Source organism: Emys orbicularis, chromosome 16 (assembly GCF_028017835.1).
Source record: "Emys orbicularis isolate rEmyOrb1 chromosome 16, rEmyOrb1.hap1, whole genome shotgun sequence".
Classification (NCBI taxonomy): Eukaryota; Metazoa; Chordata; order Testudines; family Emydidae; genus Emys; species Emys orbicularis.
In genome coordinates, this window is record NC_088698.1 from 20,120,165 (window position 1) to 20,139,895 (window position 19,731).

At 43.5% G+C, this 19,731-nt stretch overlaps 1 protein-coding gene and 1 pseudogene across 1 annotated transcript in view; both read right to left on the bottom strand.

Annotated features, from left to right (window-relative positions):
* The window catches only part of LOC135890569 (E1A-binding protein p400-like), a 41,526-nt gene extending 28,318 nt beyond the window's left edge, over nt 1–13,208 (bottom strand). The window contains exons 1-12 of the mRNA XM_065417979.1: nt 12,966–13,208; nt 9,424–9,609; nt 8,284–8,424; nt 7,400–7,485; nt 7,188–7,218; nt 6,226–6,283; nt 4,765–4,898; nt 4,533–4,555; nt 4,045–4,454; nt 3,668–3,804; nt 1,476–1,645; nt 1,124–1,298 (exon numbers count right to left, since the gene is read on the bottom strand). Coding sequence (XP_065274051.1) covers nt 1,124–1,298; nt 1,476–1,645; nt 3,668–3,804; nt 4,045–4,454; nt 4,533–4,555; nt 4,765–4,898; nt 6,226–6,283; nt 7,188–7,218; nt 7,400–7,485; nt 8,284–8,424; nt 9,424–9,609; nt 12,966–13,184 — 1,770 coding nt within the window. The 5' untranslated portion in view covers nt 13,185–13,208. The remainder of the gene's footprint in view (nt 1–1,123; nt 1,299–1,475; nt 1,646–3,667; nt 3,805–4,044; nt 4,455–4,532; nt 4,556–4,764; nt 4,899–6,225; nt 6,284–7,187; nt 7,219–7,399; nt 7,486–8,283; nt 8,425–9,423; nt 9,610–12,965) is intronic.
* A 2,539-nt stretch (nt 13,209–15,747) lies between these two features.
* LOC135890570 (E1A-binding protein p400-like) lies at nt 15,748–16,503 on the bottom strand (annotated as a pseudogene).
* Between the last annotated feature and the right edge of the window lie 3,228 nt (nt 16,504–19,731).

Genomic DNA, 19,731 nt, shown 5'->3' on the forward strand with positions numbered 1-19,731 from the left:
TCCTTGCTCCCTATCCCCTGACTGCCCTGACCCCTATCCACCCCCCACCCCCTGACAGACCCTGGGACTGCTCCCTGACTGCCCCCTCCAGAGACCCCCCCACCCTTAACCACCCCCCCCCGGGATCCCACCCTGCTCCCTGTCCCGACTGCCCCCACCCCTTATCCAACCCCCCCCCCAGCCCCGGACCCCTTACCATGAGGCTCCTAGCAGCATGTTTTGCTCTGCGCAGAGCCAGACACACTGCCCCACGCATGGGTGGCAGGTTTGTAGACATTTTGGTGGTGCCCAGAACCCACCCACCCCCCAACTGCCTAAGGCTCTGGGAGGGAGTTTGGGTGGGGGAGGGGGTCTGGGGTGCAGGCTCTGGGATGGAGTTTGGGTGCTGGGTGCAGGCTCTGGGCTGGGGCAGGGGGTGGGTGTGCAGAAGGGGGTGAGGGGTGCAGGCTCTGGGACAGAGTTTGGGTGCAGGCTCTGGGCTGGGGGTAGAGGTGTAGGAGGGGGTGGGGGTGCAGGCTCTGGGAGGGGGAGAGGGTGCACACTCTGGGAGGGAGTTTGGGGATAGGAGGGGGTGCAGGGTGAGGGCTGTGGGGCTGAGGATGAGGGGTTCACAATGCAGGAGGGGGCTCAGTGCTGGGGCAGAGGATTAGGGTGCGGGGGGGATGAGGGCTCTGGCTGAGGGGGGCTCAGGGCTGGGGCAGAGGATTAGGGTGCGGGGGGATGAGGGCTGGGGTTGAGGGGTTTGGAGCATTGGAGAGGCTCAGGGCTAGGGCGGAAGGGCAGCCTGCTCTGCCATTAGGAGATGGGGGGCACTAGAACCCTGGGGCAGCAGACAGCAGTTGCTGCCGGGAGCCGCTGCTTTCTTCCAGGCAGGGACGCGGCAGGGCAGGGGAGACCCACAGGGGCCGGGGCCTGCTCCAGGCAGGGCCGGAGGAGAGCATATTGGTGGAGCAGGGCCCCCAGCCCTGAATATTCCTGGAGCCTGGCTCCAGGGGAGGGGCCGGTGGCTTGCTGTGCCAGGAGAGTGAAGCCATTTGCCCACCCCTGCATTAGGGTGTGCCTGGGCACACCCGGCACACCCCGTGCGCATGCCTATGAAAGAGTATCTTAAAAGTGAACATACTCTGTGCAATCTCGTAGCCACTTTATGACAATAATCTTGGGTCCCCTCATTGGCTGCTTTCACCAGGAAATCCAGGTAAGGTATGGAAATTCCTGGAATTAGAAAATGCAGCATGGTCCACAACTCCCTCAAGGCGTTGGGCAAAGGAGTGTCTATCAGGAGCAAACGATGCTGGCTGTGAACAAGAAGAAAAAGACAACTCTAGGACTAAAAATGTATTTAATAATTTAAAAAGAGTACTTTCCACAGCAAACTAATTAAAAGAAAAAATAAGTTTTAAACAACAGTTATTTTGTGAACAAAATAATGGATAGAGACATGCAAGAGGAAATAGTTTATTAATGTTCCAGACCTCTGGAGATGGAAGAGTGCCTCCCAGTGCTTCTCAGTCAGACTTTTAATTTTCTGCACATCATCTACAACTAGGTACTTCCATCGCATTTTCCTCAAGGTTTGGTGGCCTTTAAACAGTTGCTTGTATGAGGTGATACATACATTAAAGCTATTGGGTTTCATCAACTCCTGCAACATACAAATCTTAAAGATTTCATCTTTATTCTCTTTTTTATTGGAATGAAGAATAAAGATTGGTGAGTGGGTCTCCTTTTGGGATTCAAATATATTATTTCACAATCTTTTTACGTGCAAAGTTTTACATTCAAAAGAGTGTACTGTAAATCAGCTGACACAGCCTTATTTAATTTTAGACTGTGGCTAAGTTATTGGGAACACAATAATATAAAATATAATCAATATGACTAGATAAATACTGATTAATAAAAAACAGTGATTATTTTTAAATGTGTCAGTGCCTGGGCATAATTTTCTGCCTAACCTTGAGAATCATATATAATCTTGGACATAATTAATGGAGGCTGTTTTTCTCTGTTCAGCAAAAGCTGCTTCTGTAAGCCATGCTAAAACAAGTTAAAAACAACTAGCTTCCTAGCCAGCCAAAAACACCTGATAGTAAAAACAAGTCCCCCATTTAAATTATGTTTTAAAATCATTTGCTGAAATTGCAAGGCTTTGATTATACAGAAGCAAGCCTTTAGTTTAAATAAGAACCAAAAGTATTGCAATATTTTTAAGAGATTAAAAATAAAGATATTGATAGATTCACTTTAATAGGAGTGAAACCTGCCAAGTAACTGATATTTTGTAAAGCCAAGTGAAAATCTTTAGGCAGATTCCACCAACGAGGGCCACAAGGACTATCTACTTGACTGCAAAAGTTGCTAGCCACTTGAGTAACCACAGACTGGATATTTTTGGGAAATGCAAACTAAGGAACCTATTTAGAAACACAAAAGCACAAATAATTGTAACTACATGACTGAAAGGAAAAGTCAACAAAGACGCAAAAGGTAAAGAGACATACAACTGTCATGACCTGCCATTTCATTAACTGCCTCCTGCTCTGGCACTGTATGAAGCTAAGAGAAAAGGAGTATGTGAATTCTGTGGAGTATAAAAGCATCAGAGAGGATGGGAAAACTACACAAAGTCAAAAATACTTCCTGCTATGAAGGACCTCCAACTTGAAGAGGAAGTGAAGTCAAACAGCAACTAAAAAAGATGGACAACATCCCCACAGAAGGCCCAAAGGAACTTTTGCAAAAAGCCTCATATGGCACAACCAGAATGCTCTTGGCAGATGTCCAACACATCCCTTATTGTGGAAGTGTCAAAAAATAAGAATCAGAGAAAACTCTATTATTTGTTTTGCACATAAAGTTGGTAAACTTTAAAACCTAAAAAGAAAGCAGATCATCATCAGCTGGCCATTGTAAAGCAGCTCCTTTTGGTAACTATGAAGTGCAGGTCACAAGCAAAACCATGATTAGTGCTCTTTTGCTCACTCACTCTCACACACACTCTCTCGCTCTCTCTGAAAGGAGCCTGCTGCATAATCAGAGAACAACAAAGAATGCAGATGTAAGACTACCTTATATAAGGGTATCTGAACTAAAGCTTCTACCCACCTACATCAAGAGGCACCACTCATCCATAATGAGGATCATTAATTCCAAAATCATCTACTCAAAGACTAAAGTATTAGAATAAAGTTACCATTCTGTGATTTTAGAATATAAATCTCAGAATAAATTGCTGCATAGCTATATTTAGAAGATCTTGGATTGCAGTGTTTTTATTTCTTGATCATTAATTTAACTCACAATGATACATGTTCTTTTAAGTTTTGTAAAACTTATCTATAGGGATGTTTGGATACATTATTGAATTAACCAGGGAGCAGGAAACAACTTGTAGGTACAAAGTGTTTTCTCTTGAGGTAGCAGATTGTAAAGAAAGAGAAAAGGTTTCTTAATGACTATTGACTCTTTCCAAACTGCTTCCTATAAATCTGCATATTATTGTAGTGTTTCTACCCACTGAGCTCAATGGAAAGACTCCCTACTGAACAGGCTAAATTAGCCATCCAGATACTTCTGAGATTTGTTTCTTGGTCATAATTTGCTGCCTCTTTTGGCATGTTTATGCTAATGTAAACATGTTTTGTACATGGATTTCTTACAATACCTGTTTTTTTTCTATAAGTTCTCTTTGACTGCCAAAATACAGAAGAAGTTTCAACCCAGGGCACCAGTGTTTCAGTTCAATCTCCCACTTCAGTATGTTACAGCTCCATACAACAACAAGATGAGGACCCCAATTACCTACAAGGAGGTACAAATACAACATGTATTAGAGGAAAATGCACATGGCTTCACAATTCATTAAAAACTGATGCACAAACAGGAAAAGCTTACAGTCAGAAGTCTTTATTTATTCTACCTTAATTTTCATGAGTGGAACAGATTAAAACAATTATTTTTTATTCTTTAGACATATATTTGACAATGAAGACATTATGTATATGGGTTTACAGTAAAAACTAAAAACCTCACACTTCATACCTTCATTACAAGCCAGGTGTGTGAAAAAGGCAATAACTTGCGTAGTTTTGCCAAGTCCTGCCTCATCTCCCAGAATACCATTGAGATTCTTCTTATATAACTTCACTAACCAGTCCAGCCCAATCTTCTGATACTCTCTAAGAGTCCCATACAACAGGGATGGAGTATCACCTTTTACTTCCGTTGTGATCTGAGCACTATCTTTAGGTAACAGCACTTCTGCAGCAGCAGCAACCTCTACTATGTCTCTCACGTGTTTCATTGCAGCACTTGTTTTCTCTGTACCCTCATGCTGATCAATTCTGAGGAGTGACTCTATGAATACTACTTCCTTCAGAGGGCTCGCTCTCTCACTTACAGAGTCTTCCATTTCTGAACAAAAGCAATAAAATTCATGAGGTTTCCTGTACCTGTGATGCGTGTTTCATTAACAACTGATGCAATATACAGACATGCCATTCAAAAATGTACATTTCAGCTGTGCTAACCATTGGGATATAAGAATTCTGGACTGGAACAATATATACATACACACACACACACACACACACACATAAATGCATACATACATACATACATACGCACCCAGATTTTTTCATATAAAAATAAACTTGACATTTTCCCAGATCAAGTATATTTCAGGAGATCAGCATTATCTTATAAAAAGGCCTCCTACAATATACATGTTGGAAAGATACCTATGCTAGAAAGACTCTTTACAAAAGAAAAAACCCTCATACACAAACAAACAATCTTCCTACCTTCTTTGGCTAAATCAGTCAACTCAGTTTGATGACCCACGTTTTCTTTTTCAGCATTTCGCACTTCAGCATTCTCTTCATCTGTCTCTAAAACTAAGCATTATTGATATTGTGAGTAAAAAAGGTTAGCAATTTAATTTCTCTGTTTACAATTACAAAGTCACTTCTTGTCATTTAATCTCTAGGAATTTTCTACCAGCAATGAGCCAAATTTGCCCCTCATGTAATGCAACTTAGGTCAGCATTACTGTCATTTACTGACATGATATGCATTTACAGTTGTGTTGTACCTGTAATAGCTCCAAAGATGACAGTTCTCAGCCTTCTTGGTTATTTTAAAATGATGTGTGTCAGATTTATTACTGAATAAGGAATAGGTGAGTTTCACGCACTTTCTCCTACGTGAAATTAAAGATAAGCTGCTTTTCACATCATAAGTAAGGCTGTAAGAAAGTTGTGATATTTTTGTTCAAAAGTTGTGGCCAGTTTGTTAAAGCTGCAGTTTTGGTGTGGTCACCCTAAAAACGCAACTTTGCCCCATATCCAGGCTTGCTCCACCCCATCATGGGGAGACTGGGAAGGAATTTTCATTGCAGCATGGAGCAGGCAGGAGTGCACAGACTGGGCAACCCTGCCCCAGTAATGGAAGCACAGACTCCCCCTTTCCATCCTTCCCCCCACACCACAGGTCCCTACCGGGCCAGGCTGCCAGGGGCTCATTTCAGCACTGCCAGTCCCTGGACGCTGCTGCCAGCAGCAGGGGCTAGACTCTTTGCAGCTGGCTCCAGGCATCTCTGTTCCCTGCCTGTCCGACAAGGAGAACAGCTTGGCTTGACATGGTGAACAGGCAGCCAGACCAAATCTGAGTGAGTGGTGTGGCAACCTGATGCACAGGATCGAAACACAGGGATGCCATTTCAAACCAGACTGTTCTCCTTGTCGGCAGGGAGTAGAGGCGCACAGAGCCAGCTGCAGAGAGGCTGGTCCTTGCTGCTGGCAGCAGCATCCAAGAGCTGAAGGCGCTGAAATTTGTGACAACTTTAAAAGCTTGTTTTGTCTGCTAAAAGATGCAGTTCGCAAAATAAAGTTGTGGCCCGTGATTTTCTTACAGCCTTAATCATAAGGCCGTCTTAGCAGAAGATATTCCTTACTAATTATTTCCATGCTCCACAATATGTTTCCTTAAACGCTTTTTCAAAATTTAAGACTAAAGGAACAAGCATACGATTAAACAATCTTTAGGCTTTGTAAGCCCCATTTCAAAACAACACATACATTTGGGGCAATTTTGTTTTTAAGCAAGTGAGTTTATGTTCTTAAATTTCTAATTTAATTAATTCTTACAGATAGCTTCATAACAAACCCTATAACTACAACTGAAAAAAAAAACAAAAAACAAAAAACCACACAAAAAACAGACCTTCGTGATCAGTAAGCAATGTGGTTGCTTTTCTTTTTCTCCCAGATATTGCTGAATCCTAAACAATAGAAAATAGAGTTTATTTTACACAAATTATAAATCCCAAACCTTCAACATGCACGATGCAAAATAATCAGTAAGCAGTTGTAATTTCATATGACCATTTCAAAACTTCCAAAGACAATCCACATGCTTCCCTCCCTGCCCAGACTCCCTCCCAAATATAATTATACAATAGTACAAGGCCCCAATCCCACAAAAACAGGCATTAATCTGGACAACTATACACCTCTAAAGTCCGTACTGATTTAAGTGAAACCATGTGGGGACAGGAGACTAAGCTAATGCATCTAGTTTTTATGCATGTTTTTATCGAGACTAGGTTGGATTTTTAACAATGAACTAAAACAACCACCATTAACTATCTGCATGTCTTATGTTGACCACATGAAAACAAAAAATCATCTCACTGTAATTAGCACTCATTTCAAGACTGTAAAATTAACACAAATAAAATAAGAACGTAAGCTCACTAATTCATTCTGATTTAACAGTAGTTACCTGAATTCTCGTATCTTGACCTGAAAGATAATATCACATTAGACACCATTTTTATATTGATTAACATAAAGCACATCTTATTGAAAATTATTCAACATGTTTCTTCATTTTTTAATCAATTTCTTCAAGAATGTATGAGATCATTCATGATTATGTGCCAAGGAAAAAGTTATAAAAAAGCTTGAAGAACTAAAAATCAATGAGCCCTGTAGCTTTAATTTATGTTCAAATTTAATTCTCGGGCCAAATTCAGCTCTGGCATAAGCAAGTACAACTCCACTGAAGTGTGTGTGGGGGGGGGGGGGGGGGGTTGTTATTGGTGCATCCCGTCTCAGAAAACCATGAGATGTGCCAAATTAAACCCACATACGAACAAGAGTTCAGCAACAAAGGCTGCAGGCTAATGAACTCTCAGGGAGAGCTTTAGTACTTCTGGGTATTATGTTCAAATATATCTATTCTAACAGCAGCACAAGTAAAGTTCTAGTTAAAAGATAAAAGTCAATAAGGATACAAAACTATGACCAAGACATTTATTTTTAAATTGTATTTTGATGCCTTTCACCATTTCCATCTTGTGAGAATCTTCTGAAAAATGTCTTGATAAAACAACAGCCATGTACCTCTTTTTGAAATTTCTTGTACATTTGAGGTTTTTTTCATTCTTTCTTCTTCTACTTGCAGTTTTAATTCTACCACCTAGAAAAGGAAGTGTGAGGTGAAAGGAAAGCAATAAACATTAATGAAGTTAACTGCATTTAATCTTAAAGAGAACTATGAATTTCCTTATAATCCTTCATCAACAGGACAGGCAACCTTTACATGCACTCCTCCTTCCAATCAGGTCACTTAATTGCTGCTTTTTGTCATTTTAAGAAACCTTCGAATATAGAAGATTTTAAACCAGTGTGGAACTCCGAAATTTTACAGATACTAATTTTTAAATGAGATCTGAGGCAAGGGTGGCTCTTCCTTCCAGAAGAAACTAATGAATCTTTAATCTTGAAGAATAACCGGACATTACAGTGATAGGTACATTAGAAATAACAATAATATTGGGCCAGATCCTCAGCTATGGCCATAATGCAGAGTTCAATTAACGTGGAGGAGTGCCAAAATGGCTTTAAAGTTCTCCTTGGCACTGCCCAGATCCTGATGCTGTTTTATACATGCCATCCCCCTTGCACTGCATTAAATCTGCCTAAGGAAATGATCCAAATTGTGTCAAGTTTTAATGTTTATAGGGGGCCAAACATGCAGCCCAGGATCTGCATGGCATAAGACAGTGTCTCAACCATGCCCCTTTTCCCCCAACACTACATGAGACCTTGCCTTGTCTCTAGTACACTGCAAGATCATCCCTGCACCATACTACTCTGCCAGTGCAGGACAAAGCAAACAAACCAACCACATATGAGGATATGGCCCAATAAATTTCCATAGCACTACTGTACCTCTTTAAACATTTTTGCATTTATACTTTCACAATACATTTACCTGTTTAATGCTGGACCAGAAATGCTCAATTTCTCTAGCAGCAGAAGCAGCAATGCGCCTCAGTCGATTTTGTTCTGCTTTCTTGCTTCTCTCCTTATGAAGTCTCTTATCTTCATGATAGCGCACCACATTTCTGATCAGCTGGATAAAAGCATTAGTTTTGTTTTAAAGTGTAACACCAACTAGCACTATGCTTCTCACTTTGTGCCTCACACTGGAGAAGAAAAAAATATATCCTGAAAAGATATACCACTTAAAAAAAAAACCCTAGGCCTACTTTAAGCAAAGCGTACCGGGTACACACACACTAAAGGGTATGTTTACACCATAAAGAAACCCCATCGCCAAGTCTCAGAGCCCAGGTCATTGACTTGGGTTCATGGAGTTTGGGCTGCAGGGCTAAAAACAGCAGTATAGACATTCAGGTTCAGGCTGGAGCCCAGGCTCTGGAACCTGGAGAGGATGTAATTCTCCCCACTCGCCCGGGTCCAGAGCCTCGGCTCCAGTCTGAGATGCAACATCTATGCTGCTATTTTTAGTCCAGGAGACTGAGCTCTGCAAGCCAAAGTCAATTGACCTGGGCTCTGACACTCAGTGTTGCAGGCTTTTCTTTGCAGTGTAGACATACCCTAATATAGAATTATAGGCAACCATTAACTGATCTCTTGATGAGGAGAGAATAATGCTCAATAATTTAATGCTCATGAATTGAACTGTCTTTTCAGACTTTCATCATGTAAATGAAAGATAACCCAAGACACAGAGAAGAGATTTCTTATGTTCTAATCTACATTCACTTCACCTACATTACAGGATGCCAGAATAACCTAGTGCCCCAATATATAATCACCTAGCACCAGTGCTGATGAGAGACCTAAATTCCTATACTGAAGACAAAAGGTCACTACTTTTAGAACTTTAGAATTCTCTGAAAACATAAGTGTTTTATGAAGTGCTTTACAAACATTACAAGTTTACAAATATGCTTGTTTTGCTCGGGGAGATTGAAAATGGCCCAATGTCAGTGGCAGAACCAGAAATAAAACTCTAGCATTCTGACTCTCAGTGCCCAGGTTCTAACCATGAGAATGCTGCTTATTCTTCCATGCTGTGTGTTAGAAAGAATCATATCCATATTACCTTCTTAGCAGTTGCTGTTTTCCACCTTCTCTCTTGAACAAAATCAGTTGCCATCCATTGCATTTCTTCCAGTAGATAATCCTGGTGAGATTTCGGTCTTGCAGCCTCTTGAAGTTTGGGCAAACGCCTTAGGGACCATAAACCTTCTTTCCTGAGGTCTGCTATTCGTTGATACACTTGGTTTTCCTTAAAAATATGCAAAACTATACTTAGTTCTCTTGCTGCATAAACAAAAAAGGATGGTCACAGAAAGAAGACATGACTTTTTGACTGAAATGAATGATGGAAAGAAAGTATCACTCCATCCGCAGAAACACTTCATACATTTTACATCACACTTTATTTTAAAAAAGAATATGAATAACTGTTCAAGTAACATTAATTGTTTGCATAAATCCTCAAACAGAGAGGAACTCAGAATGGAGTGGTGGTCTCTCGAAGACTTCAGAATAGATGTTTTGAAAAGGTGAAAATAATTATCAGTACAGAAGTTTTTCCCCCCAATGCAGCATATCACACTTAAAAAAAAATTTTTTCGAAACCTACACATCTGACTAATGATTACTGATGGCTGGCTCAGATACGATTTCCATTCCATCCTCCTTTCTTATTCTGAGAACCAAGTAGCGAATAATTTGATGAATAAGTTTTAATACAAATTAACATTTAAATAGAGAGCAGAAAACTACATGTGGAGATTCCCCCGTTTATCCTATCATTTCATGGATGGAAGCTTTGCAAAGCTAGTGCCAAAGATTGAACTTGTACAATTTACTGGATTCTTTTTAAGCATATCTGTAATCATTCTGTAGTTGGCTCTTGTGCATACACAAATTATACAACTACTGTTTGGAATTTCTTCCCTCTCATTGCTTACACACTGGGTAAGAGAAAATTCAAAATAATTTCTTTTGTTTAATTGCATCTCTGATTACAAAACAGGTTATACCACCTCTCGGATATCATTATAGGGAACAGATTCTATTTCCTTGGAGGAGTGTCTGTCAAACCTTTTCTTGCCTTTTCTTACTAGAGATAAAATGATAAATGTCTCATAATGATGTCTCCTGCATAATTGATATCATGAGGCCCAAGTTCTTTTCCTCCAAGAAAATCTTTTTAAAGCATTTCCTTTCTAGAAAAGGAATGATGCCTCTCGCTCAAATTAAATATAATACTCTATCAGAATTTATAAAGCACATCTCGCTGTAGTATGCAGGTGGCTGCATGATATCTACATGCTGAGTGAAATTCACACCCGTGCAAAGGATCTGCATAAGACTCTTATGCTAAACTTCATGAAACTCTATGCAAAACTGAGTAGATTCATAATACTGCTTTCCTTTTCAACAAAGGACTACTCTATTAGTCTCTTCAGTGTATAGTCCAGGAGTGGGCAAACTACAGCCCGCGGGATTGCCAGGCCCGTGGGCAGGCTCCCTGCCTGCCCTGGCCCTGCGCCTCTCCCGGAAGCAGCCAGCACCACATCCCTGCGGCCTCGGGGGGGGGGGGGGGAGGAGCGAGGAGAGGGCTCCGCGCGCTGCCATCACCTGCAGACATCGCCCCCCCGCAGCTTCCATTGCTTCGGGGGAGGTACCCGCAGGCAAGGGCAGCTTGCGGAGCCCTCTGCCCTCCCCCGGGCCACAGGGACGTGGTGCCAGCCGCTTCCGGGAGTGGCGCAGGGACGTGGTGCCAGCCACTTCTGGAAGCGGCGCGGGGCCAGGGCAGGCAGGGAGCCTGCCTTAGCCCCGCTGCGTGCTGCTGCCACCCCAGAGCCACTCAATGTAAGCGGCGCCGGGTCGGAGCCCTCACCCCGAACCCCTCCTGCACCCCAACCCCCTGCCCTGAGCCTCCTGCTGCACCCTTCCTGCACCCCAACCCCTTGCCCTGAGCCCCCTCCTGCACCCCAACCCCTTGCCCTGAGCCCCTTCCTGCACACCGCACCCCCTCCCATACCCCAACCCCCTACCCTAGCCCTACATTCATAGCCCTGCATGCAATTTCCCCATCCAGATGTGGCCCTTGGGCCAAAAAGTTTGCCCAAGGGCCACATCTGGTATAGTCTGAAGTCCAGAATTTTCCAAAGAGACCAGCAGAAGAACCACCCTTTCCTCCACTAGATTGCAATACTGTTTGTTTGAATGGTACATCTTGAAACAGAGACCTTTCATTTTTCAATTGGCTGCAACCATTTAACCTGATGGCCATTACTAAATCCAAGTAGAAAGAAAAGAAATCACCCGCTACTGGAGTCTTTTGCTAAATCACAACTGGACAAATATTATTTTCAACAAAATACAGATTGATATATTAGGTCCTGAAGAAAATAATTCCAGCAAAGACAAGGTAGATATCTTGGCCCTCTCCTTGGCACCACTCTCTCCAGAACTACCACAGACACTGACTTTTATTTTTGCCAGTGGGTATTCCTCTTCGTTCCCTTCCTCCCTCCCACCCCCCCACCCCCGTGCAAGTGGTGGGCGGGGCCTCGGGAGGAACAGGCCGAGTAGGGACAAGACCTTGGGGCAGAGCAGCAGGAGGAGCCTCGGGGCAGGGCCAGGCGCTGGGGCCCACAAAAAATTAATCTGGCCCTGCAGGTGCTGAACATCCCTCTTTTTTTTGGTGGGTGCTTATGCCCCGGAACACCCACAGAGTCGGGACCTATGAGAACTACCACTGTATGATAAGAAAAACTGGAATACTGTTAACTACAGAATATGTGAAGTGTGCATGGTCACTAAGATTTTCATCTATAAATTAATAATCAAAATCCAGTTTTACTATGTGATGGCTCATTGGTTCCTAATAAGTTCCATTAAGAAACCCAGGATTATTGGCTTTAATTTGCTCCCTTACGGACAGTATCAGAAATGCATAGGACTAAATGGGCACAGGAAATCAATAACTCTCTTCCCTAGAGGTCTCAGACACAACATACAGGGTCCATCTTCTCAGGGCACTGTGAAAAAGTTTGCATGCCCCCCCTTATGTTGTACATGTTAGGCAGGTGACTTCAATCTTTAAGGCTGTCAATCTGAAACCTTCCACATGTATTAAATGCACTTAAACATAAAAGTGAACTTGGTGAAGTAAAAGGAAATAAAAACAAAACTAAAGATTCTTAAGGTTCCTGGGGTTGAGTATTAGACCAACTAAAAAAAAGATTAAGGAATATTTAATTCACAAAAGTAAATCCTTAAGAGAATAAAGCAGCAGAAAGGCTATGAAACAGAGTTTAGCCTACCTTCAAACTTGACATGGTAAGAGACCCAAAACTAGACAAAAAGATTACAACATTAAGTCTTTGTTCCTAGGATTCTCTCTCTATCACAGTCAAACAGAACTACCCAGTTGTGCTACACAAATAACATAATAGAGGAAAACCTGCATGCATTTCCCAGAGCATAACACACAAAACCACACTTTCTAAACATTTCATACAAGACAATGCTTGTATAAAAAAGTTTTAATCAGAATACCAGCTCCAACACAGCAACAGGTAACAGTGGCATCTGCCTCTGGATATGGAGTGCTGGCTGTACCTGCTGTTGAAGAGATGTCATGAGCTGGCTATATGGAGCAGAAGTGATAGAAATACTTTGTGTCTGAGACTCCATGTTCTGAAGCTGTTTCTGGAAACTCTCCGACAGGTGGTTGTTGCTGTGAAAGCTACAATGAAGCTGGGAAAGCCACTGTGAAGACGTCACCAGGTTGCTGCCTCCCAAGCAGCTGAGATGGAGGAGTGTGAGAACTTGCCACATTTTCCACAGACATGCTTGGATGGATTATTTTACTGTTGTTGGCTTTGTTTCTGTCCTGCAAGTTGCACTGTCTGAGGAGTGGGAGGCATTCTACCTGCAAAGCAAAAGAAAATCCAACATATCAGTTTTAAGGGTTGACGTTCTGTTAATTTAACTAGTGAAGTATTAAGACAGCAAAAGGGGAAACACAGAGATTTTTGTTAACCAAGTTGCTTTATATTTTGTAACTGTAATATAATTACATACCGAAAAACTACAGCTAACAAGCTGCAAAGCAATCAGTGTTTTAAAGTGTGCTGTATAGCAATGCTGCTCTTTAAGCTGATTATAAACTAATTTTCTGTTTATGAACATGCAAGATAAAGAGGTGTGAACCAGGCAATCAATTTCATATTAGTCAGAGTATCAAATGATCAAAGATACAACTTCACTAAAACAACAATTAAGAAAAACAGCAAATTAGACACAGAGGGGTAAAATATCCAACCCAGTGCTCTGAGAATGAGATGTGCAACTCTCACCACGGTTACCAGGAATTTACCCCAGAGGATTTTTATGTTAGATTAATTGGTATTAGGTGTAATGTTCCAATTAGAGAAAAAATAATTTAAGCAATTATCTTTAATTAGAAAGGTAAAACTAGACTAGTCCTGGTCATTTGCATTATTAAACATTTACTATAAATCTTTGGCATCAGTAGTGGGTAGATCAGTTTTATTCTAAAACTTTTACCTTGTATCATTGGCATTAGCTGTTGAAGAGGAACTTCTGCAGCCACAAACTTCCATTATAACTGTGTTTTCACAGTCAGTCATTTTCTTTCCAGACATTCCTTCTCACTGGAATCACTCTGGTCATTTTTACGGTAGTACAATGGGCCCAATACCAAAACCCTTACTTGTTAGAGTGGTCTCATTAACAACAGTGGCCCAGTTCCACAATGGAACACCTCAAGTCCCACTGATTTAAAAGGAAATTGAGGGCACTCAGCAATTTACAGATAGATCATAACTCTTAATCTTTACTTTAGTTCTGTAATAGACACTCTCATAGTTGCATCACTTGAACAAATTCTAGGTATGATCTGTTCTGAAAACTGTATAGCAACAAGCAGGATGCAAAATCCACCCTTAAAATGCCAGGACAAGGGAAACCCAAACAGTGCACAGTCCAGAAGTAAATAAATTAGACAAAATTAACAACAAACCAAGAGGAACTAAGTTGTGTGCTGTATTGTTATCAAAACTAACCATGCAATTTTAGTGGCAAAGTTTTATTGTTTTTAATTGATGAGAGATGCAGTCAAAAGTAGTGACATATAACATATCAAATTCAATGAAGGAAAAAATCTTGGGATATACAAAAGTTAGAACTTTTTAACAACATTTGAAATAGTTGCTGCTAAGATGAAAAAACAATTTCTAACTTGTATCTGGAGATAGGTGGGCAGTTGCAAGAATATATTTCCGTCTGCCTTTTTCTGTCACAATCTTTCCCCGGGAGAAAATATTTTGAAAAAAGAAAATAATTATCGTTTTAAAATTCCTCAGAACTCTGCACCATTTTATTGATAATACTCCATTATACAGCTGTTTCACTGAAATCATAAGAGGAAAAAGCATATTTTGCTGTGAACCATGTATTGTTTCTAATAGATTTCTATCACAGTGCAAGTGTGTGCAATTATGAAGGCCTCTCACAATTGGAACCCGTGTATTAAGTTCAGCTCGGATCAAAAGGGTTTTTTAAACCTCCTTCCGAATATATAAGAATTACAAAGCTTCCCATGATAGAAACCCATAACATTTTATAAACAACAAGCACCTCAACCATAGCCTTTATTGATGCTGGGGATCGTGACTGAGGTGCAGCAATACAGCAGGAAGTGGTTGAGAGAGGTGGAACAAAGAGAGAAAGAAAAGAGAAAATGAGTCAGAGCCTATACAGGTGACAAAGAAAATTAAGCCATTTGTATTTCTGTTATTGTATGACAACTTTCTAAAACATCAAAACGAGATAAACTAATGAATAACTTTGGAAAGGAAGGAAAACAATTCAGTTTTGAAATTAACTAGGCTTTAAATTGCCAGCAGTGGACACTGCGTGATTACAAAACTTGCTTCTGATCACAAAAGGGCTGCAATCCAAATAAGAACATAGCTAAGTGACATAATTAAGAACAAGAATGTAATGAAGCAAACAAGGTTAAACAAATCCTGTGCAAGAGTAGCTCAAAAAGGAGGCAATGGTCAGCCAGGGCCTGCCTGCCAGACCTCGCACTGCCAGCCCAGAGGTTGCCACTGAAGATCAGCTACAGAAAGCACTGGGCTGGCCACCGACACCTGGCCTTTCCCCTCCCCCAAACTCAAGAGCTTTTCCCTCGCCCCTCCAAGACAGCCTCCTCAGAACCTTCTCCCCCAGGAGACCCGACCTCAGCATTTTCACCGTGCCTCTTTTAGCTCGTTTTTAATCCACTTGATGTCCTATCATATACAATGGGTCTGCTCAAGTATTTTCCTTGAAGCACTTGATGCTGTTAGAAGCGGCCCTTGGATACTAGTATTCATGGTGGCAAATTAGTAGTTTTCATATGACATGGGCTAGGTCACTGACAATGTTTGCTTCACTAGCTACAGGTTCAAGATGCTGAATGAAACAATCTATGAATGAGGTTGTCAAAGCCTGCATTCCCGTACAACAGCAGTTGCTTCAGAATATGGAAGTTGTACCCCTGCTTGAGCTTTCTTGATACACAAAAAGTCCACAATTTGAAGACCTCAGATTGATTAATCTCCCAAACACACCAACATTTACAAATCTTGGTGTTACATACCAAAGCCAGGATCTAGAATGTCTACCTAAACATTTGGTAATGACTGCACCAGAAAAGAGCTGGACTGTGTAGGACTTTGAGACTGAACTTGTTGGAGCAATGGCAAAATAACTGGAATATGTGCTAGAGATCGATGTTCAAACCTCCTTTGCAGAGGGCTAAACTGAAAACTTGACAATGTTGGATTTGGGATTAGCAATGGGATAAACATTATCTGCTGGATTCCTAGAACTACTGGTACAACTGCAGTGTCATGTTCCCATTCTGCCCAGCTACTGGAATTCAACTCATTATAAATAGCTATATTTGGAAACTGTGGTGCAGGCAGGCTTCCAGAGAAGATATGTCCTTTATGGGCAGGGGATAGAGGGAAGCAGCACAGCAACATAGATATCATACATCAAAACAGAAAATAGATCTGACAGGTAGCTCCTGTATTTCTCTGCACGTCCAATTTACCTTAACGATAGAGATGACTAAGTCCATAGGGAAACAACATTAACACAGTAACTAATATCCATAAAAGCAAGGAAGTTCCTAGTTAAAGTAAAACATACATGTATCCAGTATACACCATATATTCCTCATTTGGGTACCTGCTTAGGCCATGTTCAGACTAGGAATCTTGTTTCCTTGTTTTTGGTCTTCTATTGCAAATTAAATATTTAGGTTTGTGTGTCATTTTGTGCTTGTCAATCTATTTGATGCTTCTTCTAGCATCAACCCTGGAAGCAGCAACATTTTCAAGGCAAGAGCCAAGCAGTAAATGTTCTTACTATATATCCAGGTCTGAAGTAAGGCTGCCCAGTGTGTCTTGTTTCAAGCGATGCCCCGGATTTTCAGGACTACCCTCGCGCCTTCCAGGGCCCTAAAAACCAGCCAGAGGGGGCCACGCAGCACCAAGCTGTAACTCAACCCGTGTTTTGTTGGGTTGTTTTTAACAAATAGGTGGTTAAGGAGCACAGAGTCAAGCAGCCTGTTCTGGGGATAACCTTAAACCCCAGAAAGGCACAGACACCTGCGTGGACGCAACAAGCTTTCGGGGCAGTGCAAGGGGACAGGTCGCCCCCTGCCCCGGATAACCGCAGCACGGAGCTGCACCCACCACAGCGCTGACAGCTGCGTGACAGGGTCCCTGCTCAGCCAGGGCCTCGGGGACCCAGGGGTCTGCCAGCCCGGCCGCCCAGGGCCTGCCACTGATGATTAGCGACAGAAGGCACCGGGCTGCTGTCCACCGGGACCTGACAGCAGCACCTCCCCTCCCCAGCAAACTCCCCTCCGAGCTTCTGCCTCCTCAACCGTGCGAGCCCCGCCCCTTCCGAGCTTCTCCCTCTCAACCGTGCGAGCCCCGCTCCGCCCCCTCCGAGCTTCTCCCCCTCAACCGTGCGAGCCCCGCCCCCTCCGAGCTTCTCCCTCTCAACCGAGCGAGCCCCGCCCCTCCGAGCTTCTCCCCCTCAACCGTGCGAGCCCCGCCCCCTCCGAGCTTCTGCCTCCTCAACTGAGCGAGCCCCGCCCCTCCGAGCTTCTCCCCCTCAACCGTGCGAGCCCCGCCCCCTCCGAGCTTCTGCCTCCTCAACCGAGCGAGCCCCGCCCCTCCGAGCTTCTCCCCCTCAACCGTGCGAGCCCCGCCCCGCCCCCTCCGAGCTTCTCCCTCCTCAACCGAGCGAGCCCCGCCCCCTCCGAGCTTCTCCCCTCAACCGAGCGAGCCCCGCCCCCTCCGAGCTTTTCCCCCTCAACCGTGCAAGCCCCGCCCCTTCCGAGCTTCTCCCCCTCAACCGTGCGAGCCCCGCCCCCTCCGAGCTTCTCCTCCGCCCCCTCGGGGGACCTTCTCGCCTCTGAACACCCCCCGCCCTCAGACAGCTCCCCTCAACCCCGCCCCGCCGGGGGCGTGTCTCCGGCCTAGCCCCGCCACCCAGGGGCCCTTCCGCCCGGCTCAGCAAAGTCCCGGGCGATACCACTGCAAACTCACTCTGGAGGGGGAGAAATGCCGGGTGGGCTGTACCACTGCGGGCTCCGGCGCAATGACTCACCAGGAAGAGCGAGGCTGTCGAGCAAGGACCTCCAAGCGCGGGGGGAGGGGCAGCACGGAAAATGGCGGAGGACTCCGCTACGGGTACGCAGCAGGGACATAACAGCGAGGGTGCACAGACACCCCCACTTCCCCTCTGCTCTGTGCGCACCAGGGGGCGCTGTTGTCGGACAAGAGGAAGGGGAGGCTAGGGGTGGAGGGGACAACCATCACCTTGCTACACAAGCGGCTAGGGCTCCTGCACCTCTTCAGGGCCCAATTCCAATGGGACAGGATTGCCAACTCCCCCAGTGTTGCCTTCTGGCTGGGGGTAAGTGGAGCATGTCCGTAAGCCCCAGCTCCTGGAATCACGTTACTATGGAAGAATCACCACTTTCATATTTAAAAAACAAGTAAGTTTCTGGCCCAGCTTGGGGCAGTGGGGGAAAGGTTAGCAACAGGACCCACCTCCAGGCACATAAGGCAAATAAGAAACAGTGTATCTCTTTTCTTTAAATCATCTTAGTTCTGGGGGTCTGACTCATGCTGCTTGGCAACATGAGCTGGGCCAGACATAAGAACATAAGAAAGGCCGTACTGGGTCAGACCAAAGGTCCATGTAGCCCAGTATCTGTCTACCGACAGTGGCCAATGCCAGGTGCCCCAGAGGGAGTGAACCTAACAGGCAATGATCAAGTGATCTCTCTCCTGCCATCCATCTCCATCCTCTGACGAACAGAGGCTAGGGACACCATTCTTACCCATCCTGGCTAATAGCCATTTATGGACTTAGCCACCATGAATTTATCCAGTCCCCTTTTAAACATTGTTATAGTCCTAGCCTTCACAACCTCCTCAGGTAAGGAGTTCCACAAGTTGACTGTGCGCTGCGTGAAGAAGAACTTCCTTTTATTTGTTTTAAACCTGCTGCCTATTAATTTGGTGACCCCTAGTTCTTGTATTATGGGAATAAGTAAATAACTTTTCTTTATCCACTTTCTCAACATCACTCATGATTTTATATACCTCTATCATGACTTATTACGCATGGCTGGTCTGTGCTAGAAAGCTGGATCAGCTTAACATTACTCAGGGCTCTGAACAAATTCATGCACTATGCGAGTAATTAAGCCTAAACCCCAGTCCTAACCCTACCACTAAGTCGATAGGAGAATTCTTCCATGGACCTAGCTACCGTCTCTTGGAGAGGTGGACAGCTAGGGCAGCATAGCTGGAACAGTGCTGCTTATTTTTCTAGTATAGATGTACCCATGGACACAGGCAGCTGCCCGGACAAGTGTGTACCAAGTTTTTAATTGTAGAAGGCCTGATCTGTACATGAAGAGTTACATTGGTATAATTATGTAAGTTCAGGGTGTTTTTTTTTTTTTTTTTTTTAAACCATTATAGTTTGAGTTCAAGCCTTAGTGTAGTCTCAGTTATTCAGTATGAAAGGGAACATCACTTATGGTCTAGATGCCAGTGCCATGAGTGCAGGGGACTGAACTAGATGACCTCTCAAGGTCCCTTCCAGTCCTATGATTCTATTTCACTTCACAAACCACAATATGACTTGGTCTACACTACAAAGTCCTGGCAGTATAGTTATGTCTGGTAGGGGTGAGAAAAATTCACAAAGCTCTGGGCAACATAGCTATGCCTGCAGAACCTCCATTGTCGATGGAACTATGCTGACAAAAGAGTGC